The sequence below is a fragment of the Manis javanica genome, chromosome 7 (assembly GCF_040802235.1).
Source record: "Manis javanica isolate MJ-LG chromosome 7, MJ_LKY, whole genome shotgun sequence".
Lineage (NCBI taxonomy): Eukaryota > Metazoa > Chordata > Mammalia > Pholidota > Manidae > Manis > Manis javanica.
The window spans coordinates 123,996,177-124,021,049 of NC_133162.1; the positions used below are offsets into that span (position 1 = coordinate 123,996,177).

The 24,873-nt window shown below is 46.4% G+C and overlaps 1 protein-coding gene across 10 annotated transcripts; it reads right to left on the bottom strand.

The window, feature by feature from the left end:
- Positions 1-7,426: 7,426 nt before the first annotated feature.
- NR4A2 (nuclear receptor subfamily 4 group A member 2) lies at positions 7,427-16,785 on the bottom strand. 10 transcript variants are annotated; one of them, XM_036996074.2, is made up of 9 exons: positions 16,231-16,764; positions 15,059-15,270; positions 13,234-13,357; positions 11,927-12,775; positions 10,998-11,127; positions 10,427-10,590; positions 9,355-9,557; positions 8,787-8,965; positions 7,427-8,642 (listed from the first exon to the last, which is right to left on the bottom strand). In XM_036996074.2, the coding sequence occupies exons 2-9, from the start codon at positions 15,091-15,093 to the stop codon at positions 8,386-8,388; spliced, it is 1,941 nt and encodes a 646-aa protein (XP_036851969.1). In that variant the 5' UTR covers positions 15,094-15,270; positions 16,231-16,764; the 3' UTR covers positions 7,427-8,385. The 10 variants fall into 10 exon arrangements, 9 of the variants coding, with proteins under 9 accessions (XP_036851969.1, XP_036851973.1, XP_036851974.1 ...); XM_036996078.2 differs by having other exon boundaries at positions 8,787-8,844; positions 8,949-8,965; positions 15,059-16,247; XM_036996079.2 differs by lacking the exon at positions 13,234-13,357 and having other exon boundaries at positions 8,787-8,844; positions 8,949-8,965; positions 11,927-12,792; positions 15,063-16,785.
- Positions 16,786-24,873: the final 8,088 nt, after the last annotated feature.

Sequence of the window (24,873 nt, forward strand, 5' to 3'; positions counted from 1 at the left end):
TCGGGGCCGTGACTGAAGTGAACATACTGATGTGCAATTTGGTTTTCCTGATAGGAAACCTAGAAGCTGGCTAAAAAGCAAGTGATTAATATAAAGAAATTCAAACAGCTTCAGGAGGAAAAACATTTTTTTTTTCTCTTTACTACCTTTAATAGGACTTTCTCAGTTACATAAACACATGCAGCAATCATTCTTTTCTTGGGCAGTGAAGCAAACAACTCAAAACTCCTTCCTGCATTAACTGAGAAAAGCAAAATAATCTTTTCTAAGAAAGGATTATTCTTTAAAATGAGAGAGAAGAGCAATATACTATTACCGGTACCCCACTATGATTTCACATCAATGCTTCCCTCTAGAAGTCTGAGCACACCTGAAACAATATTCTCAACTCGCAGAAGAAACATATGATCAGTTTCCCCAAGGTGTGGGCAGAGGTACAATCCTTCTGACCCTGGTATTGCAAAGGAGAGGCAGCTGAAATTGTATGCCCTAGTTCTGAGTTCGAATCCCAACTATCCAGCTCTTGGCTGATATTTAACAAGGCTTTTGGGCCCCATCTCCTCATTTTTAGATGAAAGTAATAATGTGAACCTCACAGGTTGGAGTTGGGAGGACTACCTGAGATGAGATTTAGCTTTGCAACATATGGTGGGTAGAGTTATTGTGATGGAGGAAGTCCAGAAACTATGGAAGGTGGCCTCATCTTCCACCTGCATGTGCCCACATTGGCCCAAATCTTCAAAGGAGTCCACACCACGCCTGCCTGGAGATTGCAGCACCCTTTAGGAGACCAGCCTGCTTCCAAAGCTCTTCAGTTAGAAAGGGAGGACAGAAGCATACCTTTCTATGCCACTGGTTTTGTTCTTTTCAATTCCTTTATGACAAAACTTCTGAGTGGTCCCTGTTAGCCCGAGGCCTCCCACACCTACAGCCGCCCTCTCCTTAGATAATCCTTTTATTATGGCCTCCACATCCAAATGTTTATCTCATACCTGCCCACCTACCCCCAGCATCCTTTATGTGCCCTTCTTATTTGCTCCATTCATCTCTTCTTTTTTCTTTAAATTCATCTACATTGTAGGTGGTACCTGGGCATCCTATATTCCCAGGGCACTTTAGTCTTCTCCTGCCCATCTCTGTGTGCCTTCCACTCTAACACTCCGATTACATAACTCCTCAAGTTCCCTCTTCCTCTTCCCTCTCGGTCCCCACTCACCTGATCATTCACAGTATGGTTTGTTATTTTGATCCACCTGTGTCTTTACCTATCTTCCTCTAAAGCTTTTGCTTTCCCTTGTGTTGGGTGACAGCATATAAATGAGGTGGCCTAGCATATGGTGAGTAGACACATTATGTCCATTCCCCTCCCTTCTCTCCAGCCTCCCCAGTGACCTTCTTCACTTCACTTTCACCCTCCTCCCAGATGCTAGGTTGCTGAGAGAAAGCATTGGGGGTGACTTTATATGCTTGTTCCCTGCCCTTACTCCCGATGCCCAGCACATAACAGGCCAAAGATGTGGACTCCCATTGGAGTTGGGGAGGAGGAGGAAAGAGAAAACAGAAACAGAAAAAAAAAAAAAAAGACAACAGAGAAAGGGTTGATTACAAACCCACAGGGCTGAAAAACCCTTCTCAGTGTCTCTCAGTGAGACATTCCCTCCCCTCCACATCAGGAACCCTCTGGTCCATTGGTAGCAGTTCTCAGACTTTTTGAGTGAGACCCATCCTCATACATATATTTTATATTGTAGCCCAAGAAAAGTTTCAACAAACAACACTTAGACTTTTCATACTTCAGCTACTCTGTGTAACACTCATTATTTTAATTCTGTTATTCTTTTATTCCTTTGAAAGACAATGCTGATCACAGCCTGTTGCATTGATTTTACAAACCGCTAATGGGTCAGGACCCCCACCCAGTTTGAAAAACTCCAGCCTTATTGCCACATACTGATGGCGAGTTCTCTCTGTTCCCCACCCCCTCCCCCGCTCCTGTACCCTTTTCAAAAGTCCAATTTAATTTGAGATAGTCAACACAATCCTCTTGTGCAAGCTTCCAGAGGCAGAATATCTTAGCAGGCTCGTCCCTCTGGAAGTCCCTCTAGTAACCGCTGGAGTTCTCAAACTCGCAGCAGCCCCCCAGCCACCCGCTACTGCCTTAGGGAAGTCTAAGGGAAACTCAGCATCGTCTCTGTTACGACGGGTGTCGTGGAAGTCCTAGTTTCTCCAAACACAAATTTGGATAGAAATACAAAGAAGTAGAAAGGAGAGAGATCCACTGAGGGAAGAAGAAACCTGGTGGAAAGCGTGGCAGCCGCTCTCTCCAAGGATCCGCGTCTCAGCTGGAACGGTTGGCTGGGCATCCAGCTGAGCACGACAGCGAGAGCTCTCTGCTGAGCGTAAAAGAGGGCAGCCAGCCACCCGCAATCAGTGTCTTCCAGGGAGAAAGGAGCGCGCCCGGGGGCAGGCGGGTAGGCAGACTGGCTGCCCCGCAGCCGCTCAGGGCGCAGCACCATCTGGCCACCTTGACCAGTCGCTCCCTCCAGCTCGCGGGCCTAGGTCTCCTAACAAGTGTTTCGAGGACATATGAAGGCAGGGCCAGGATGCGCGCGACCTCTCTTCGCAGCTTCGGAGTTGAGAGTACATGTGCGGCACATGGTGAACGGGCCCTTTCCCAGCCCTTCTTGTGGTGCGGATGCGCTCGTACGGACGCCCTGAGCCTCTGCCCCTCCTCCCCTTTATGCGCCCCACACTTTAAAAAAGGTTTCCCAAGTGTGGTGTAGAGACACGATCCGACAGACCCAAGGCTGACTACTGATCTGTGGGTGCAAGGGAAGCCAGCGGCGCGCACAGCCGCAGGTGCCCGCGCCCTAACGCACCGGACTGGCCCTGCACTGACTGGAACCTGTTGAGACCTCCAGCCCTGGGGGACAAGAAACAGCTGGGGAAGAAGCCAGGAGGCAGTTGGGGAGGGCAGGAAACCAAGGAAACAGAGAGTTAACCCGGGCGATTTCGTCTTAATTGCTGCCGGGATCCCTCGGCAAAGTCCTGGTGCAACCTGCAAAGTCAAACTCTAAGTCTCCAAAACGCAGTGAGCTGCTGCGTGTCTACATCCGTGCCGGGCGGACCCGTAAACACGCACACGTCCTCTGCAGGAATCCTGGTGCCTCAAAATGAGACCACGCTGGGAGGGGGAGCCCCGTGAGAAGCCTGGTGGGGCGGGGAGTAAGCGGCCAGAGGATCGCTCTCCGGAGGTCTCCCACCACTGCCCGTTGTCCCTAAACTCACCTCCCGGCTAGAAACCAGAGGTGCGCCTGTCTTCCTCGCGCCGGGCGTCGGGTGGGGCCCTGCCTCCCTGCTCACAGACTGCTCTAAGAGCAGCCCTCCGACGGAAGCCGGACTTTCCCTAAGGAAATGTAAAGTTAAAGTCGGAGCACGAACCTTGCGAGTTCCAGCGATCGTTTTCTGTCGTGCTCAGAAAACATACTGAGGAAAAAATGGCTTTAAATGACAGCCTCGCCATCCTAAAATGATTGTGTGCACTCTCCAATTTGGGGTTCCTAGTAAAACTAAAAAGTAAAAATGAAAAGCGGATTTTTCTGTGTTTATTTTATTATTAAACATATAAAATTAAAAATTGCAAAAAGATGATGACGCTGTTGGGAATTCACATTTTGCTTCACCAGTGAAGTTAGCCAATATCCCCTGAAACCCCCAAAATGCAGCTCTGCAAAAAGCGAGCTCTCAGTTTCTAGTTTTGTCTTGCAAGGATCTAAGCAGAACCTTTTCCGAAGACTGTTGCAACCGTGTGCCCTCTTTTTACTAGAGGCCGAGACCCACGGGAAGGAGCAGTTGACTGGGGCTAGGACTCAACCCCTTCCTTCCTCCGTGGGACCCAAAAATTGAGTCAAGTCCTGCTTGCCGGGTGCCCAGGAAAGTTGGACTGCTGAGAAATTCCTGCGTGCGCCTAAGAAGGGACAGCTCCGGTTTCCGAATAGCGGACACAGAGGGTGGGGGCAAGGGGAGCCATACAATCCCTTTTGGAGGAGGATGTCTTAGAGACACTCCCAGACCTTTGTTCAACCGTCAAAATAATACCAAAAAAAAGTTTGTAAATCCGTGGGACCAGATACCTTCCTTTCTCCTCCCGCTTTGATAGAAACTGTTTCCATTTTTGAGGTGGGTGCGGGCACCCAAGGCCTCGAGAAGGGCGCCTCTCTCACCGAGAGTGGCGAGGCTGGCCCGGAAGACCCCCAGCCCTTACTCTCCGCCGCCACCTCCGCGCTGCCGCTCCGCGGATGAAAAAGGAAACGGACGCGTGAGCAGAGCTAGGCAGGGAGCTGGGGGTGCAGGGATGCGCAACACGCGCGGCGACGCCCAAAATGCGCGTGTGTTGCCGCCCTTGTACGGGGGACGGGCAGGACGGAAATGTATCCTGTACCGGAAAACTCTGTGCCCAACACACTACGATGAAATAAAACTTTTCCCTCACGGACCAGTTTGTATCTCGGAAGTATTCGCTGCCGACGCCTAGGTTTAAAATTTAATCAGATCATTGGACACTCGTGTTGACGCACCGCCACAGACGAAACCAAGATGTTCTCAAGGCAAAGTGAAGTTGCACCTTCAAGTGACATTTTCACGTTGGCAAAACTTTCTCCTTCGGAGAGAGAACCATTGTCCGATTAAGACTTACGATTAATGTTTTTAGTGGAGGAGCCACCCAAACTCTAGGGATAGAGGTGAGCACCAAAAAGAAGAAATACACAAGAGGTCGTTGGGTGGCCGCTGTCACTAAGGAATACTATCAAGCGACCTGGGCCAGGTGTAGCTCTCCTGTTTGAATGAGGACCAGGAATTCAAACTCCCTTGTTCTCTGTCTCTCTCTGTCTCTGTCTCTCTCGCCCTCTCCCACCCGCTCCCCAAAAGCGGAAGGTGGGAGCGAAAGCAGCCTGAGCACCTACAGAGACTGCGGCCGCGGCGGTCGCCTGGACTGCGGAGAAGAGGGACCCACCGCGCAGCAGGAGGTAGTGCTGGCTCACCTGTGCTTTAAGTTAAAGGCATTTCTTCATCAAGTCAGGAGACGTTCTCAACAACACTTTAAGTGGGTCTAGACACCGTGAGGACTTAACATTAGACCTTCTCTCTGAGCTGAGAAGTGCGTGGTCATATCTGCAGAACAATGATTATGTATTTTTCATTGCTGGAACTACACACAATACCCGAAATTCTTGAAAGGACAGTGAAGAGAGGAAAGTGATATGAAGCCCCCATTATAAAGTTTGAATATCTTTCTGAAGAAGTTCCTTGCAATGTCTGGTGTTTACAATGCAACGTGTCTGTTGCTTTTCCTAGTAGGCTTTACTCTAGAAAGACTAGGACAGGAAAAGGGCTCAGCTGCGTGGATCTCGGAAGATGCAGAAGCGATGTGTCCGAGGCTTTCCCCGTACAACCCAGTGCGCAGCCAGGTCTTGGAAATCGACTCGGTAGCTGTGAAGCAGAAAAAGCACTAGCTACTTTGCGACTTAGGAATTACAACTGAATGTGTGCGGAGCCGGTGCAATCTGCACGCGGGGGTGGGAGAGTCATCCCTCCCTCCTTTCACCCCAAATTCTCGGGAGGCGCACTACCTGACACCCCCTTGGCCTCAGGTGATGCGCAGCCGCTTCCTTAAGGGAGAACTGGCAACAGGGTTCGTTTCTGGGTTCAGCTCTCGGGGATTCTGAGGCGAAATGTAATTGTCTCGGGGCTGCAGACACCTGGGAGATGTGCGTTGACGGCTCTGCAGACTTCCAGCATGTCTGAAGAGCTTTCTTTTTCTCTGTGCTTATTAGTGTGCTGCTTTGGTTGGGCTTACGTTGTGAAAATAAAAGGAATGGCAAGCCCCATCTTTTCAAGAAAGCCAGGCAATTGGACATTTCGCTTATTATTTAATCTCTTCCGTGGCCACCTACTTTTGCCCCCTCGGAGTTACCTGCAGAGAAATGCATCTCGTAAAAATAACCTTAAATTACCTGAGACCTGCCTTGTCTCCTTTTCCCGACCCACAGAAGTTTTTTTTTTCAAGAGGAGGGGAAAGGCAAAGTAAAAATAACAACCTGAGAATTCTCGGGGCAATTTATTGTTCTAACCCTGCATTAAAAAAAATAATAACACTATGTAAATTTCAGTGACCCAGAAGCCATCACTAAATTCACCAGGGTCAGGGAACACTGTACCCACCCTGCACTATGAATGCACAGCTGGACTGAGGCAAAACTGGAAGGACCTCGACCGCCTAAGGACCTGGTCTCTAAGCAGAAACACAGACAGAAAACAGCGTCTACAGTGTTAGTTACTTTCTTTGCTAAAGTTGGTGCTGGGTGGAATCCTATAAGCTGTGGTATAACGTATTTATACCGGACCCAGGACCTGACAAATGGATATTTTATTTATCTGAGAAAATGTTAAGACAGAAATATTATTCCAAAACTGCAAATTGAACTTCTTTACTATCCACTGAAGGAGGAAAACAAAAAGTTTTAAGAAAAGCCTCTACTGAGTTCTCCTCTATGCCAAACACCACTAACCAAAGGTCCCAAATGCTTGGCCCTTCCTCCAAGACCCTATACAACAGTAGTAATTAGAAGAATTGAAAAGAAAACAGAGGTCACAAACAACACACTTCAAATCTGTATTGACTTCCTGAGTCTTCAAAAGATACTTCCTAAACATCATGGAAGACAAAAACTTGACAGAAGTTCTAGCCTTACAAAAGTTCAAAAGCTGTTTGGTCTCCTGAATTTCTCTTGATAGCTGCACTTACAAAGTTAACAGAGAGATGAGATATTCTTATTGATTCTGATAAATGTAGGTTGCCACACTGCAAAATTGTGGTTAAGGAAAAATAATGTACTGAATTCTTTGGATAATTAGTTCAATTCCCCAGTTGCTTTTGTCAGAATAGATCTAGGCTGTAGATCTGAAACTCAAATGTTGAATAAGTGACCCATCCCAAGTCAATCTCCAGTTCTGTCTATTGTATATGCCTGGCTAGTCATCTTTTTTTCCTGACCCAGAAAGAAGACAAAATTCTGTTCATTTACATAGTTTATTGTTGTAAACATTAAAATTGTCTTTCTCAAAGAAAGAATTTATCAGAAAAAAAAATCAGCGTCTCTAACTGTCATACACCATAGAAAAAAAGGCAGTGACTCATATCATGTGCCATACTGGAAATATACAAAGAAAAATACTACAGAATATGGCAATATTAAAATTCTTACTCAAACAAAATAATATATTAACTGACAATTTTAGACATTAAAAAAAACAAAAAAATTCAAAGTGCTCAGTAATTTCCAGGGAGTTATGTATATTATAAGCACTCTGGAAACAGTCAAAGCTGCTGCATGCAAGTTTTGTTTAGCTTTAGACAACAAAATAATCAAGATATAAACTTTCTTTTATCAACATCAACGGTACATACAACACTTACAAACAAGGAATGTTGGACGGTGTTACAAACACTATGTGTCCTTTTTGTCAGGATTTTCTGATGTGTAATACTTGTGCCCACCTATTTTACAATTGAGAAAATGTTTAAGCTCAGATAACTACCAATCTTTATAAAATCTAACAGACTACATAGTGTCTGAAATACTATTTATATAATATAGACATTACTGAAGTAGCAAGTGCCTATAACATTTTCGACCTAGGATCAAACATGCTTTTCCCTTTTTTGTGTAGTTATTTATTTTTTTTTTTGCAAACACACTTATCTTTTAGAATTTTTTTACATTTATTCATAAATAGGCACAAAATAATTTAAAAAGCCAAACTGCATTGGGTAAATTTACAAGCCTTTGCCTTCTTCAACTCATGCCACCCACGGAACATTTAATTTTACCATATATTACAGCTTTCTTTACAGCAGAAAACTTTGAAGTCTTTAAGGGCAATACATGTGGGTCCCCTTATGGTGTGTGTGTGTATGCGTGTGTGTGTTACATTTGTCTCAACTGCAACAACCAAACATGGTCAAACATTTCCCATCATACATTAGGAATTTTTTCCTGAACAATAAACTGAGTTTTAAACTAATAATAAAAAGTTTATACCAGTGTATTGGGTGCAGTCCGTGTTCTAAATCCAGGATGCCCCGGAGCCAAAATGCCCTTTCTGGTTCTGCCTGCAGGTTAGGAAATAGCAACAGTTTTTGTTGTTTTTCTGTTTGTTTGCTTATTTGTTTGTTTAGGGATCAAGGGGTTAGGGGTTTTATGGAGGGGGTGGGAGCCAGCTAGAGCTGCAGCAGCTCAGGAGGAAATCTCTGCCCTTTGTGACTTGCCCCTCTGACAGGTTTAAGTTTCTTTCCAGTTCCTTTGACGTGCATGGGAGAAGGTCTTAGAAAGGTAAAGTGTCCAGGAAAAGTTTGTCTATTATTGCTGGTGGTGGTACCAAGTCTTCCAGTTTCAGGTAGAAAATGCGCTGTAGCCCCTGTGTGCAAAGGGTACGGAGTTCTGGGAGCTTCCCCAACAGTTTGGACAAATAGTTGGGGCGGTTCAACCCCCCATTATTGAAAGTCACGTGGTCTTTGAGACAATTTACAATCTTGTTTTGCAGTTCTTCTACTCTCTTGGGTTCCTTGAGCCCATGTCTCTCTGCAAAAAACAATCAGAAACAAAAGAGGAACACACAAGACAGTTAGCTAGCTGGCAGGACCAGGGAGGATCGGTAGCAAGGAAAAACCGGGACAAGTTCTACTGGGCAGTTGTGGAGAAGCACCCTGAGCCTGTGGTACTAACCTGTGACCATAGCCAGGGCAGCAATGCAGGAGAAGGCAGAAATGTCGATGTTCATATTCTGCAAGTTGGAGGAGAATTCAACAATGGAATCAATCCATTCCCCAAAGCCACGAACGCATTGCAACCTGTGCAAGACCACCCCATTGCAAAAGATGAGTTTACCCTCCACTGGGTTGGACCTGCAATTAATACCAAAGAGAGAGAGGGGAGAAAAAAGAGAGAGAGAAAAGCTAAACAACTAATTACTTGAAGAGCAATAAATGAGGGATTTAAGAGGCACCTAATTACCGAAGAGTTAATAAAATGTAGACCAGTAGACCTTGAAAAGGTTTAATTTCATAACAATCAAGAACGCCCCCTATCCCACCTCCATTCCATTCATCCAAGGCTCCCGGGCTCCTTCCTTTTGCTTCCTTTTGTCTACTACCCTTTACTTCCTTTCCCCACACCTTTCATTTCCTATCTGTTCTTTTCTCTCCCCGCCCCCAACCCATTTTTCCTTCTTTCTTTTCCTTTCTCCATTCCTCTTCCTGTTTTTCCAGCCTTCCTGAATTGCCTCCCCCATTACCTGTATGCTAATCGCAGCACAAACAGTTCTAAGAAAGCCGATTCAAAAAGCAGGTCCTGGTCAGCTTTGGGCAGGTCAGCAAAGCCCGGGATCTTCTCAGCCCAGCCCCTGATGATCTCCATGGAGCCCGTCAGGAGATCATAGAATTGCTGGATATGCTGGGTGTCATCTCCACTCATCTGATAGTCAGGGTTCGCCTGGAACTGGAATTTCATTTTAAAAAGCACTTAATGAGGTTCTCTAAAATATATAACCCGTGAAATTGCTAACCCCGCTTCTAGTAGGGGAGCCAGGTTTTTATAACAATTAAACCTCGCTCTGACCAGTAAGGAAATTAGATGTTCTGGGGCAATTAATTCAATTAGGGATGGTGCTATGAGGTCGCTGCTTTAAATATGTAAATTACCATTTCCATACAGACTAAATACAGTGCCATCCAGCCCTGGGAAACGTTCACTCTTATCTTCACAAAACAATTGACACGTTAGTATTCATGCCAGTCCCAGAGTGGGTCCCAAGCAGAGCCGCCCTTTGCAAATCTTAATAACATTGCAGTGACTTCTAGGTTTGCCCGACAAACCTCCTCCAATTAAAGCCCACAGATTTCTCACAGCTGGGGTAAAAGAGGAATCTGACCACTTGAACCCCACCCTATTCTATATACCCTCACTCTTTCCTCTCCCTGACCCCAGAGCAGGCAGGCCCCACCCTGACAGTGCCAGAGAGGAAGAGGGCTAAAGCATCTGAATGAAAGGGTAGGGACAGAATCCAAGTGGGGGCACTTGGCACAGTCTCTGGTTTTGGCATCAGAGGGGTCAGTGTGTGAGTATGGGGAGCTGGCAGAGGTGTGACTGTATGGCCTATCCTCTCTTTGTCCCTCTGTCCCGTCCTCACGGCTGCACCCCCAGCATTTATCTATCAGTCTGTCTCCTGTGTTTCTGGCCAAAGCTATGAGGCCACAGCAGGGCTTGCCTCCTTTATCCTTGAATCTGGGGGCTAGTGATAGGTGTGGGAAGGGGGTCCTGCCCAACTGCCGGTTTGTCCATAGGATACCCCCCCGCCAGCTTCTTACCCTGGAATAGTCCAGGCTGGTCATAGCCGGGTTGGAGTCGACATGGGCCCTGACGAGGGCACTGATCAGACTCACCGGGGGCGAAGGGGGAGAGGGCTCCTGGGGGCTCTTCGGTTTCGAGGGTAAACGACCTCTCCGTCCTTTTAAACTGTCCGTGCGAACCACTGCGAAGGAACAGCCAGGTTAGCGCCGCTCCCCCTAGCGGGACCCAGCTGCCGCCTCTGCCCCTCCCTCGGGGAAGGCCGCAGCCGCCGGACGCCGGGCCGGGGCGGCTCAGGGCCCCACTGCTTGTAAAGCTTTTACTAACGAGAAGCATTAAAAAATAAAATAAAAAATGCGGGGTGGTTTTACGTCTTCTTCCAAATGGGTCGTATAGTTAAAGGCGAGAAGGGCCTAGCGGCATTCTCTAAGGCAAGATGGGCAAGCAGGCAGCTGCCGGGTCGTGGAGGACAGATGCGGGTTGGGGGATCCGGGAGACCCCCAGGTCTGGGAAGTGGAAAGTGGGGTTGTGGTAGAAACAGCGATTTCCCGGGGGTGCAGACTGAGGAGTGGGCTGCTTGCTCCGACCTACCTTCTTTGACCATCCCAACAGCCAGGCACTTCTGAAACCGGCAGTACTGACAGCGATTCCGGCGCCGCTTGTCCACTGGGCAGTTTTTATTAGCTAAACATACGTATTTCGCGTTTTTTTGCACCGTGCGCTGCAAAAAGAGACAATATAGCCGAATTTTTTTCTCTTGAAAATCCAGCAACCCAAGGAATCCAGAGATAATTTCCGAACAGCTGGAATCTACACTCCCTCCCACAAACAAACACACACAACTCCTTTTTAATTTTTCCCCCTTTTCCTTTCCTTTCTCTTTCTTTTCTTTTTCCTCCCCCAGGGCATTTAACAGGAGAAAATTGATAGCGTTAACATTTGAGCTAACCTTGCCGCTCCTTGCTGTGTTTTATATGCCAAGAGAAGTAGAAGGAGACGCTCAGTAAATACAAATCCGTGGGCATTCATATTATTTACATTCCTTGGAGACCTTCTCTATTTAAAATGATAAGATTATTCAATCAGGATGGCGAAATAAAGAGATCACTTAATTTGACCATAGGGAATTCTGTTCCACTTGGTTAGCTCAGACACGGTTCTCTGTCCTAACCAATTTCAATCTGAACAGAGAAGACAGCTCCTAGCACATGCAAATGACCCTCTTCCAACTCTGGCTCCAGTAACTTCGGGCGGGGGGCCGGCCGGGTCGGCTGCATCCGAGGGATACGACCCCGAGTCTCCGGGTCTTTCTATTTCCCTTCCTCAGGCATCCAAAGGCCCCAACCCCACCCCCACCCCGCATCCGGTGGACTGCGGCAGGATGCCTCCGCGGACCCCGGGAGTTGGACCGTCCCGACAAGCTGGGGCTGGGCTGCCTGCACCAGGGTGGAGCCCGTGCTCGGAGGCTCTGGGCACTAGGGGGCCCATACCTGATTCCTCCAACCCCGGTCCTTGCTCACCTTAAAGAAACCTTTGCAGCCCTCACAAGTGCGCACGCCATAGTGCTGGCATGCCGCGTTGTCGCCGCACACCGCACACAGCCCCTCGTTGGAGGGGGAGCCCCGTGACGGCGGCGAGGGCACCTGCGTGTCGAGCAGCTGCGACGCGTGGCCGATCTGCAGGCCTGGGAAGCCCATGGACGCGGGCTTTCGTATGGGGTTGGGGACAGCGAAGGTCTGCCCGTCCACTACGTGGTGGCTGCCCGCTGACTCTGGGTTCATGGGGACGTGCAGGGGTCCGTCAAACCGCATCTGGCAGCTAGACACGGGAGTGCCGGGGGGCGATTGCTTAAAGGAGAAGAGGGAGAGGCGGGAGACGGGCGTTTTCCTCTGCTCGATCATGTGAGTTGTGGCCACGTAGTTCTGGTGGAAGTTGTGGAGGGAGCCTGGGTCGTCCCACATGGGGCTGTGCTGCACCTGGAAGCCTGGCGTGGTGGGCGTCGGGGGAGAGGAGGGCTTGTAGTAAACCGACCCGGAGTGCGGCATCATCTCCTCGGACTGGGGGGGCAGGTGGCTGTGTGGCTGGTAGTTGTGCATCTGAATGTCTTCTACCTTAATGGAGGACTGCTGTCCGGACAGGGGCATTTGGTACAAGCAAGGTGGCTTGACGTCGTAGCCTGTGCTGTAGTTGTCCATAAAGGTACTGAAGCTGGGGAGAGAAGTGGTGGCAGTGATTTCAGTGTTGGTGAGGTCCATGCTAAACTTGACAAACTCTGGAGTTAAGAAATCGGAGCTGTATTCTCCCGAAGAGTGGTAACTGTAGCTCTGAGAAGCGGGGCTGGCTCCTTGAGGCGAGGACCCATACTGCGCCTGAACACAAGGCATGGCTGGAAATGAAACAGGGTAATATACACTCAGCCTGGTCAACTGAACACTTCCTCCCGGGCTCGGGTACACCTGGAGCTACACCGGCAGCCCGCGGCGGTCAGAGAGCGTGTAGGGGCGCGAGAGGAAGGGAGGAGGGCGCGAGGGCTGCGGAGCAAAACAGTGCAGGGCATGGAGAGACTGCTCAAAGAAAGACCGATTGAGGGTCTCCGTTCCCGGATATTCCCGGGCAATCCCGCTCGAATGACCCTTTCCCCTTAAGCTCAGGTTCAGCAAGCTCATTATAGAAATGAAGTTCAATTGCACAATGACAAAGTTGTTCCCCAAAGCGATGGCTCGGGAAAACCTTAAGCTAAAAGGCTTTGCTGAGGAACATAGCATTGCCCTGTTTCTTGCTGTTTAGGAAACTTGGGGGAGGGAAAGAGAAATGAAGTTGCACTAACCTTCAGGCGGGTTACAGGCGTTTTCGAGGAAATTAAAGGTGGACAGGGTCGTAATTCAAGAAAGGACAAAATTCCCAAGATTTTTAGAAAAGCAATGGGGAGTCCAGCCTGTCTGATGTCCTCCCTGAAATACAGACACAGGAAGCTTCAGGGTGACTTTGCCCCCGACTGGCTGGGCATCTGTAGACTCACCAGACAGGCCCGTTGATGCCCTCCTTGATTGCTTTATTGGAAATTACTCTGCAGCCTCTACCAAACTTAGCAGTGAAATTGAATGTGTAGCTGAGATGGCTGAAAACAACAGAAAATGCCACCCACTGTACTGTGTAAATCCTTGCAGAGAGAGGTCTCTGAAGGAGGAAAGGTATTCCATGTACTTATTTAATACTTAAAATATAATAGATTGGCCCCTTTGCTAGGATGTGTGGGGGTAGGTAGGTGGGAGAGGATTCTTATTTCCATTTTAGTTTAATGCAGACCCAAATCAGAAGAAACTAGAGTTTAATAAAATACAGCATTGGGACCTTCTCTTAATTTTTTCTTTCTTTTCCTGTGGTGAAATTGGCTTTTCTTTTGGGAGGGGGTGAGAAAAGAAGTCAAAAATATAAAATGAAAATGAATCTCTTCCACCGCCCCCACACGTTACAAAATGTTAACAAGGCCTGGGCAGCCCTGAAGTCAATCTAAATGGAAGCATCTGGATTTCCTAAATGCTTTTGACACTGGGATTGGGGATACAGGTGAATTGCCACTCACTTTTCCAGCAAGCTTGTCTTTCAACATCTTGAATGGCCAAAGGGTGGGAAGAAGAGACTACTTTTTAAGGGGCATCTTAGGTCAATTGCAGAGGGAGGGGCACACTGCTTATCCAGTATTGACAACAGTGTTAGCAGCACTTCCCAACATGCTAAGCTGAACACCTTCCCTATACAGCCTTCCACAACCTGCCTACTTGCTGGAACAAGGCATTCTTGAGTCCTAGTAATTTTCAGATATCTCCACTTGGAAGACATTCTAGACATAGACAATCTTATTACTAGTGAAAAAGCCAAACATCTACTCCTCTTGTGCTTCTCCCTCCTCCATAATCTTACTTCATGAGAAAGGTTAACCAGAAAAAATAGAAAGAAGACTCTTGGTCTCTATGGCCTTTGAGAAATATGCCCTTGCTGGATAGTAACCTCCTGGTTAACTTCACAGCTCTGTAACTGTATTCTACATATTCTCTGTCTCTGTCTCTGTCTGACACACTCACATACACAAGCACGGCATGTGTTAAAACCAGAAATTTCAGACAACTTAGAAACAGGACACTCTACCAACATCCTCTCCCACCCTCCTACTCAACAATACCCAGGCAACACTGGCCAGCCGGCCAGCCGCGGTGACACAGTTCCCAAGCAACACATATACTGAATAACTTTCTCCCTGTCACTTTGTGGGCAGCGTCCAGGCCCCTCGTATAGGCAGGGCTTGGAGTCTCTGCGTCCAAAGGCCACAATCAATTTCTCACTAAGAGCAAACTTTGAGCACATTTCTGCGGATAAGTCCGAAGCCTCCCAAGTTATGCAAGTCTCCCTTCCACGTCCACCAATGAGGAGCCTGGAAGCCTTTGATGAGAGTCAGCTACCCCTAGTGCCAGAGCTGGAGTTCAGACAAATGCCCTCTGTAGCTGGGCGCACTTACTCTCCCCATCCTTTGGCCCACTGGCGCTCCGCGCCTCTGACGCCCACTCCTAGAGAACCTGTACCACGTAGGTGGAAAGAAGAGACATGCAAACGAATAAAGAAGGATAAAAGAACGCAAGCGCACGGACTGTACCTACTCACTTAAGAGTTCTCCGCGTCTTTCTTCATTCATTCAACTCGGCCGAAGTGTAGTTCCCTCTGGGAGTCCGGGTGGCAGGGTCGGGGAGGAGTGAACTGCGGAGCCGCTGGAGCCGAGCCGCCGAGAGCCGGGAGGGAGCAGGGGAAGGCGGCCGGCTGGGCGGACGAGCAGGACCGCGGAGCTGCGCGCGAGCCGCCGGGCGGACTGGCCCTGGCCGCCAATGTGCCTTTGTTTATGTGGCTCGCGCTGCCGCTGCCAACATGCACCTAAAGTCTCCGCGCGTCAGCGCGCGTCAGCGGCCCGCCGCCCAATCGCCGCGCGGCCGCGCTCCCCGGACTCCTGGCCCGCGCTCGCTTTGGTATATTTCCGACCTGACGTCACGAGCAGGGCCGATTTTAAGGTGGGAACCGTTCTGGGTTCACCTTGGTAGCCAGCTTGGTTTTGGGTTTTTTTTGTTTGTTTCTTGTTTTTTTTTTTTCCGAAAGAGGTGTGACCTCCTCACTCGGGTCTGCGCAGCCCGCAAGCGCCGCGACATCTCACCTCACCTTCCCCCAAACCCGCGCACCACCGCTGCCACCCGGCCCCTCAAGCGTGGGGGAGGGTGCAACAAAAGCCCCGGCGCAAGGGAGGGCTGGCGTGGGCCAGGTAGCCAGCACCTGGGCAGCACCTGGAATCGCAGAGGCTGGGGTGTGCCGGGCAGCGCCCTAACCTCACCCACCCACGCCTGTCACCCCCATTAGCCGAAGCGCATGCAGAAGCCCCACGACACGAGACGCTCGGAGAGCTCGGGCAGTTAGGGTGGGATTTCCCCAGCCCGTTACATCGTCCTTTTCTTCCTTTTCCTGTCCGCGGCCTCCTCTTCTGGCATTCCTACTCTCTCTCTTCCCTTTTCCCCTCCCCGCCCCCACCTCTCTCTCACTCACACACACACACACACACACACATGGGTAGGGAGTGGGTACGTCCTGTGTTCCCTTCTTTCCTTGCAGTGCCCACGTGCAAAGGACGACGTAGTGGGTGGATAGGGGAGGGGAGAGGAGGGGGTAGACTGCGACCCAGACCTTTAGGGACCCCCAAAATTCATAGTGAGGCGTCACCCACTTTCGCAGACAATGCAGCCGAGCAGCGCGCAACAGGTGCGCCTTCTGCAGAAAGGTGCTCTAATCTCACCTTTTGCCAACTGTAATATTACTTTCGACACATCTCGGTGCCCAACAATTCACAACCTTCCATAAGTTTTAGGGAAATACACCGACATCTCTCTGGAGCACAACTGCTCTCGCTGCCTCTATCTGGGAGCCAAGAGGGAAAGACAAAACTTAGGTCAGTGGGTATCTCCTTGAAGCGTAAAGTGTGTGCGTCCAGCCCTCTTAAGAACGGGGCCCGGGCCGACTGTGTGATCTGGCCGCACCCCCGCGGCAGCCGGAGTCGCTGCCGACCCCGCTTTGTAAGTCAATCCACCCGCCACCCTGAGGGTGCAAGGCGCTTTCTAGCAAAGGAAACGCCCCTACTCCTTGGAGCGAGTCCCCTTCCCGGCTCCTCGGTGCAGATACGCTGGGGTGGAAGGCTAGGCGGGGTTCTGGGGCTTTTCCCGTGGGGCTGCAAGAGGATGGAACGGGGAAAGGGTTTGGAAGCGACCCCCTTCTCTGCCTGCGACGAGGACCAGCCTTCCCCCGGAGTGGCTCGCTTCCTGATTGCGGGAGCCACGCCCTACCCCCACCGCCGCCCATCCTCGTGTTCCCAGTACGGGCCCAAAGCGCGGAACTCTCCGCGATCCCCACCGCTCAGCTCTAATCTCCACCCCCGCCTTTGCCGGCTCCCCGCCCCCGCCAGCACCCCAGCGGCTGGAGAGGCGTAACCGTCAGGTGCGTGGCGGCTGCCCCGGGAAGCCGCTGGCACCTCCGCGCCGCAGCCTGGGGAAAACCTACGTGACCACCTTAAGTTTCCCCCAGATGTTGCGACTGCTGCTGTTGCGCCGCCGCCGCCGCCGCGGCTCAGTGGTGCCCTAGCGGGCGCGAGAAAAAATAAAACCAGGAAGTGTGTGTGTGTGTGTGTGTGTGTCTGTGTGTGTGTGTGTGTGTGTGTGAGAGAGAGAGAGAGAGAGAGAGGGAGGGAGAGGGAGAGAGAGAGTGGGGGGAGGCGGGTGACGGTGTGTGAGTAGGGGGATGAGGGAGGGCAAAGAATAGCTTATTAGCATGAGTTCGGTAGCGTCAGCGCTCCGTGGGCAGGAGCGATTCCACGCGAACGAAAGGGAAAAAGTGAGAGTTTGGAGAGTAGGGGAGAAGGAAAGGGGTGGGGGTGGCGGTGACGCAGGGGCGCAGGCATTGACGCACCCGCGCGGCTGGGCCCAAAATAGCAGCAGCTCTGGCTCGGTGGCGCCCTCCCGGGTTCCCTTCCCCTTCCGCCAGGGAGCGGGGCGCGGCGAGGGGAGCGCGCCTTGATCCCGGCGGGGGGCCAGGCTCCCAGCTGCTATTTTCTGGCAGTAGGAAACGGGCGCAGATACGCTGGGGTGGCAGTAATTATTTTTTAATTATTCCTAGGAAAGCGGGGACCGGGAGAACTTTAAGGTTGTAACCATCACGCACCATACTACAAGCACAACTGAGTAGAAACATTCCTTCCACACTTTCCTCCTTCCTGGTTGCCATTTAAAAAAATCACTTGGGTTTAGCCTGCGGGCAACTTGATAATTCTCTCCCAGAGAGTGGTAAAGTGTTCTGAAGTTCTTAAAGTGAGCCCCAAAGACATCAAACGTAGTGTGAAGCGTTATTCTGTAACGACAACCTGTCGAGTCTGGCTTCTTGATAATAGAGCCTTTGCCCAAGTCTTAAAGCCCCTAAAATCGAGAGGCAGTTTTCACAGCGGCTAATTATAATAATTATGAGTAACTGGGAATGGGCTGATTAATATAACATTAAACTGAGATGAAGGTGGACTTTCCTCCTTCTATCTGTCTCTTCATATGAGTCTTCCCTCTCCTCTTCAAATTCTTATTCTAATTCCTGAGAAACTTTACTTCTTAGGAAGACACAGTGGATGCAAGACTGAAAAACTCACTTAAATCAATTACTGTGTAAGTTATTCCTTAGGTTGGTGTTTTTAGTAGAGCTCGGATGTACTTGGGGTGGAAAGGACCCAGCACAGTCACCAGAAGAAAGTGTAAAGTACCACACTCAAAACTCCAGACTTACGTGTGCTACCAGATTCTGACGGAACGAACTCTCAGTAGAACCTCCAATGTCTGTAATTGACTGATCCTGTCAGTAGGGGGCCTGACTCCACACGGTCCAGGAGGATAACGCACGCGCGCGCACCCCCGCACCCCCACACGCCTCTAGCTATTTACTATTTAGGCTTGAGGAGAGCATACTGCAGGCCCAAATATTCATGTTGTGCTGGAATTCATAAGTAACTACACATTGTTTAGTCTCTTTTTCTAGAAAAGGGAAACAGTTTAACACATGGAATTAGTTTCACAATAGATTTTATTTCTTCCTACCCATGTTTAACTCACTATTAGGTCACAGAGAGGCAAAAAAAATCAAAATAGTAATATAATTTCTCGTTTTATCACCTAGTTCAAATTGGCATATAGTTTGAAAAAATGAAAGCATGTTTTAAAATCCTATGATTACATATTTAGATAAATTACAGTTTAGAAGAGGATTCCTGTGGGTGTATTTGCTGGTATGTAAGAGAATGCTTTATGCACAGAGGTTTAATTACACATATAATGGAATCAAAAGGTGTAACTGAACCTTTCAGAAAATGTTAAAATGATGCTTTAGGCTAAAAGAAACTGAAATTCCGCATTTATATGACAGCAACACTTCAAGATTCTTGAACATAAATAGATTCTTGAATATATACTATTTTATAACTCAATTAAAATGACAATAATGGCTTTTTTCAGGGTCCAGAATCTGATATGACTTTATATTATTGTCATGTATAAATGTGTAAAGTTACCCCAAAATGAAGATCTATTTTCTTAACAATCTAATATAAATGGGAGTAAAAAATTGGTCCTGTCCATTTCTTCTTTTGAAATCAACAAATCACAAGATTATTATTACTATAAATCTATACTATTGACCTCAGAAAAGCATTTAGGAAAGTCATATTACTACATATATACTATTTTTTATGATGATATTAATCAGAACATATTAGCACATGTATAGAAAAATATTTTTTTTAATGTCAATAATACATACACTCACATCTAAACCAAAGTATTTTATTTTATGCATGGCTAGGCAGATTATACTTAATAAAATTGAGCTTTTGGTATAATTTACAAAGCAAACATGGATGTAATCCCACAGGATTTTCTATCTTAAAGCATGGAAAAGAGGCCTTTAGGGATTTATTTCAGTATTCCCCCAGAATGAACATAGAGTAGACCTTACAACTCAGATACAGTGAATAGACACAACTGTTATGCTGTAAGAGTCAAAGTAACCTTAAGATATTTCAAGGTAAAATTACTTAATAGAACATATTTTAAGCATAAAAATGAGATACATATCTTAAGCTATAACCATTCAGCAGGAAGTTTTATTTTACATTAGTAATAGAAGAAATTTTCACTTTGAAAAAAAAATCAGTGGAAATACAAAATCATATTTTAATATTGAGGGCTTTGGGTTTTCTGCTTTGGCCATTTCATTTGCATTAATAAGACATTAATCAACCAATCATTTGTTCCTTTCCTATGGTATGCTTTTGAGAACAAGTTAATTGCTTAGCTGATATTTATATTTTGGGTAGTTGGGGCTTTTAATCAGTTTTACCCAGCCCACTTCTCACCAAAAACCACTTAACATGAAAGTATTTCTTACTTTGATTCAGAACTCAGTTCTAGAAATGTGTAAAGATGTACAGAAAAAACCAGCATCCTTTTTACTAGAAGCATCTACTTGAAAATTAAAATTATAAAACTGAACATATGGTAAAGCCTCATGCCACTCAAAAAGTATTTTGCGTAATAAAAATCCATCTTTTCTCTAATGTCTGACTTTCAGTAACCATTTCCTCAATATTTGCTTTTAAATTAACCACATAATATTTTCTTTCTTCATTATGGTAAAATACACTTAACAAAAAATTTACCATCTCAGCCATTTTTAAGCATACAGTTAAATGGTGTTAAATACATTCACATTGTTGTGTACCCACCATCAAGAACCATCCCCATGTCTTCATCTTAAAAAACTGAAACTCTATACCCATTAAACATCTCACCTCCTCCCAACCTCTAGTAACTACCAATATTTTCTTATGTAAGAGTTCTTTTTAAAGTAAGGAAGAGTAATTTTGGTTTTAGATTTCATTGCTAATTTCAGTAAACATGGGAGACATTGAAATGTACAAAGTCATAGAAGACATTTGAAAGATTCTAAAAATAGGTTGCTATATGGTAAGAAAATACCAAGGACACTTATAGATGCTTGAAATTCTAAAAGTAGCTAATAACATTAGTAACCATCACAGTATTATATAGCATTTTGTTTAAGTAGATAGAAGACATACCCTTTGCAACAGTTTTTATATGTATATCATAGCTGGCTAGTTTTTGTTCTACCTTTAATGATAAAATAACCACTAACTAGTGGATACAAACCTCTCAATTTAATAAAAAATGAAGATCCTGAATTGATATAACACAAAGACATATGCCCTTTCCCTGATCATAATTCTGCAATTATGAAGCCTACAATTTTAACACTACAAAAGTAACTTATAGCAAGGACCCTTATAGTGATAAGTAATAAATCTAATTACCATATCCTTTGAATAGATGTAATATAAATTTCATTGCTCACTTGAAAGTTCTAAAGTTAACAGCATAAACTTGAAGTTGAGTAATTAAGTAATCCTTATATAGACACTTATTAAAGTATTTATACATATTATCTTAAATCTACATCTATCATTTTGCCAATTAAAATTAGGACTTTAATTGCAATTAAGTAATTTAATTGCCAATTGAACAGCAAAATTGCTAAGTGACTAATTTTAATGCCTATTTTAATTACCAATCATGACTGGGGAGGGAGCTAATCAAGTTACATCAAGCAGTACCAGAGTAATGATGTGAAGAGAAAAAAAAAGTAGAACAAACATTCAAGGCTACATGCTTTAAAAAAAGAAACAAATTAAATAAATGCAACACAATCTTATAAATGTATAAAATACTGTATTTCAATATCGGAATACAGAACATGAAAGGGAACAAGATTAATTAAAGAAGCCCCTGTCAATCTTCAGTCAAAGTAAGGAAAACCAAGTCAAATTTTTATGTGATATTTACATGGCACTCACACTAAACCAGATAAAAACAAAGCTGCATATAGCTGAGAATAAAAGACTGTTTCCTGCTTGGCTGGTTAAATATTTACAGATTGACAGGTTTTTTTTTTTCTAATTTTGTAAAAATGAAATGCTATAAAAGAAACAAGTTTCCAATGTAGCAATGTGGATTTTAAATTTAAAAAGCAAACACAGCCAGTAAGTACATTTGGACTATATGCTCTTTCCTAATAGCTCTCCCCACCCCCACTCACTGGAGTGAAGAGTTCTGTTAGAGACCTAATGACTATCCAGAACTTGTCTCGTTACCTTGAGAAAAACATAAATCTACCCTATCTTAAATATTTTTAAATACATTCATGAGTAAAAAATAACGTAGCTTGGGTTACAGCACAATTAAAATTACTTAGACCATGGAGACTACACCTTCTCCAATTAATATTTTCAGCTAAACCTACCAGCTCAAAATAAGGTAGTAAACCAGGAGGCAACCAGAAACCCTGGCGAAAATCTCCTTGGCCAATACGGACACATATTCACATCCAAACCATTTGTTAGGTTAGCTGTATGGAAGGGCAATATTGAGAGAGGGAGGTGAAGTTGAGGCCTCAAAAAATATAAAGCGATTCCCTAGTAGAAAATAACAATGCTAGTATTTTCCAGCTATAAGGGATCGCCTTGGCAGCCAGCCATCTCGTTTGGAGTAACAATGGACATCCATCAAATCTTCATTTAAAATAAGTCATGATGTAAGATACAAATACTGTTTTATTACTGTATATCAAAAATATATAGTTAATGTCTAAAAGGGCCTGATATTATTCATAAACTATATGTAATGTTATAACTTGAGAAAAAGCAAGTAATGCTGCTTAGGATTTTATTTACTAATGGACTTGAATTCTGAAATGAAGCACAGCAGGACTTCCAGCCAGGCTTTTGAGGGAGGAACACGTTAATAATCACAGAGTCTAACAAAAGGCTGCAATATCTGTTCATGACAATAACAGCTTTGTAAGGCAAGTTCTGTGTGACTGACTAAAAGGACACACTCACTGCCTATTCAGATGTCATGGAGATGTAGTCATTATTGACAAGCCAAGTACTGATCAAGGTTAAAACTCTAGGGCTGATGCTATACAGAGAAATAAAATCTCAGCCATTGAAAATTACCAAAAACAGCCTCCAGAAAAGGTTATCATAACTCAGATTGGTCTTAATGCATTCTGTGTAAGACTTTCTACTAATATACACAAAAGATTTAATATTCTTTGATACTTATCAAAATCATTGCACTAACTCAAGCACTAGGTAACAAATCATCAGCCATAACATAAGGAGGAGGAAAGGAGAAACATTATCTTGTAATTTCAAAATGATTCTGAAAAAACATAATGTATAGACAAACTTTGAAAATGTTAACTTTCTGAAACTTGACTACTGAAAATATACTTTTTATACTATTTATGTCTTTGTGTATTTTGCTAGTCTATCACTTCACATGGTTTACATATTATCAGAAACAAAATACCTTAGATGTCTATTGCTTTCATATGTCCCTATTAAAAAGTTTTAAAATGTTATTTTGTTATTTTACTTTGTTACCCTTATTTCTTGCTTTTCGCTATTGCCTCTCTGCATTAGTAAAAGAAAAAGGAGAGATACAGTAAAAGACAACCATGTGTATAACCTGAAATTAGAGGCAATTAAACATTTTATTAGTCACCAGGATATTTTAAAAAAAGATCTGTGAAATATTGCCGAATCATTCCACTAGGATCTAAAGTGACTTCAGTACACTGTCACTGACCTGTGTGTGTGTGTGTGTGGGGGGGGGGGTCATGGTGGCAAATAACTAGTACCGTGATCTAAGTTCAAGTACATAGTTCATGGTGGGCTGGGGAACTGTATAGAAATTGGTTTGCTGAGGAGTTTCTCCTTATATTTCTTGTATTTCATATTGCTGAGCTCTGTTTTCTGTAAGTTACTTTCCTAAATTTATGAATGACTTAAGTTTAAAAAAATAGTTAATGAACGGGTTTATAAGTTACATTGAAACGACTAGCATAATACCTGTCTTTCCTAAAAGTCCTTTTTAATTTTCTGGATTCCACAGTACGGTGTTCCCAGAGATTGCTAACTCTTTAAGTAACCAGTTCTGGAAGTCATATTTTCCATTTCTCCATGCCTTTATCGATTAGTATTTGGTCAGCTGATTGGCAATTTCTAAGACAACGGTTTTGCTAAACTTTATAAACTTTGTGTCATCCGAGGTGGGAAGGGGAAGGGATTACAGAAACAGATTTTACAGCCAGAATGACTTGGCAGGGCCCCTCAAACTACAGAGATGTTACAGAATTTGAAATGTAGCCCTGTAGCTCAATTTATACCACAGAAACTGTGAGACGCCATCTCCCTGTTGTTATAACGTATCAGGTCAAGGGATATAAATTGTACCAGGTAATTCATTTTGCCGTTCAGAGAGTCATTAAGTTCCTCCCAGAATATATGTGATTGATATCCCTGGAGGTGAAAGGCTAAAGGAACCATATGGCAACATGTTGCATGCCGTATGCTATCTGCCCATCCGTGCTTAAGCTGCCATTAGCAACATCTGTACTTCACGGAAATCCAGCTGCGCCAACGGCGGCTGGCGGAATTGTACTTGGGGGGGAAATCTAGTTTAGCGCCATTAACTCGAGACTTAGAGCCTATCTACCAGGACGGATGGAAGCTTTCACAATTAGACGACACGACACAAATGCTTTATTAAAGTTTAATTTTGAACTCCCAATTAGCGAAACTGCAGTACAAATCGACTGCAATTTCCTAGAAGGCACAGCAAGTTCTCTGCCTGCCTGCCACGTGCGCGAGGCTCCAGAGGAAGCTTTCCCAGCTCCCGGCTGCCGAGAGGGACGGTGCAGAGCCGGTCTCCGCGTCCCAGGAAGTCCCTAAATTCCGCGCCAGCCCCTCCTCCCGGAAGGCGGGGGCGGACCGGCCGGGCCCCGCGGGGAGGGGGCGGGGAGCCCTCCATTATCTCCGGCCCTCGGGAGGAGCCTCAGCTAGTCAGTCACGCCGGAGTTTCTCTTTTGCTCTAGGCGCTACACACCCAGATAGGCTTCCTGCGCGCGGCGGCGGGGGCGAAGGCGCGGGGAGACGGGGAGACGGGGGCCCCTCCCCCACCCCAGACCAAGCCCCGCCCTCGGCCCGCGGTACTTTACCTGCCCGGCGCTCCCGGCCCCGCGGTCACCGCGTCCCCGCTGGGCGCGCCCGGCGCGGGTCCCGCTCCCAGGCCGCACCAGGCGGTCGCCCCCCGGCCGGCTAAATCCCCCTCTCTCGTGTTGGGGGGCGGGCAGAGAGAAACGGGGGAAGTGGTAGCGGAGACTGGGGCGAGGGGAACTTACTGATAAGATATTTTAAAAATAAAGAAGAGGAAGCCGCAGCCGACGGCGGGGCCCGGGACCCGGCCAGGGGCAGAAGAGACCGGTCCCTTTCCGA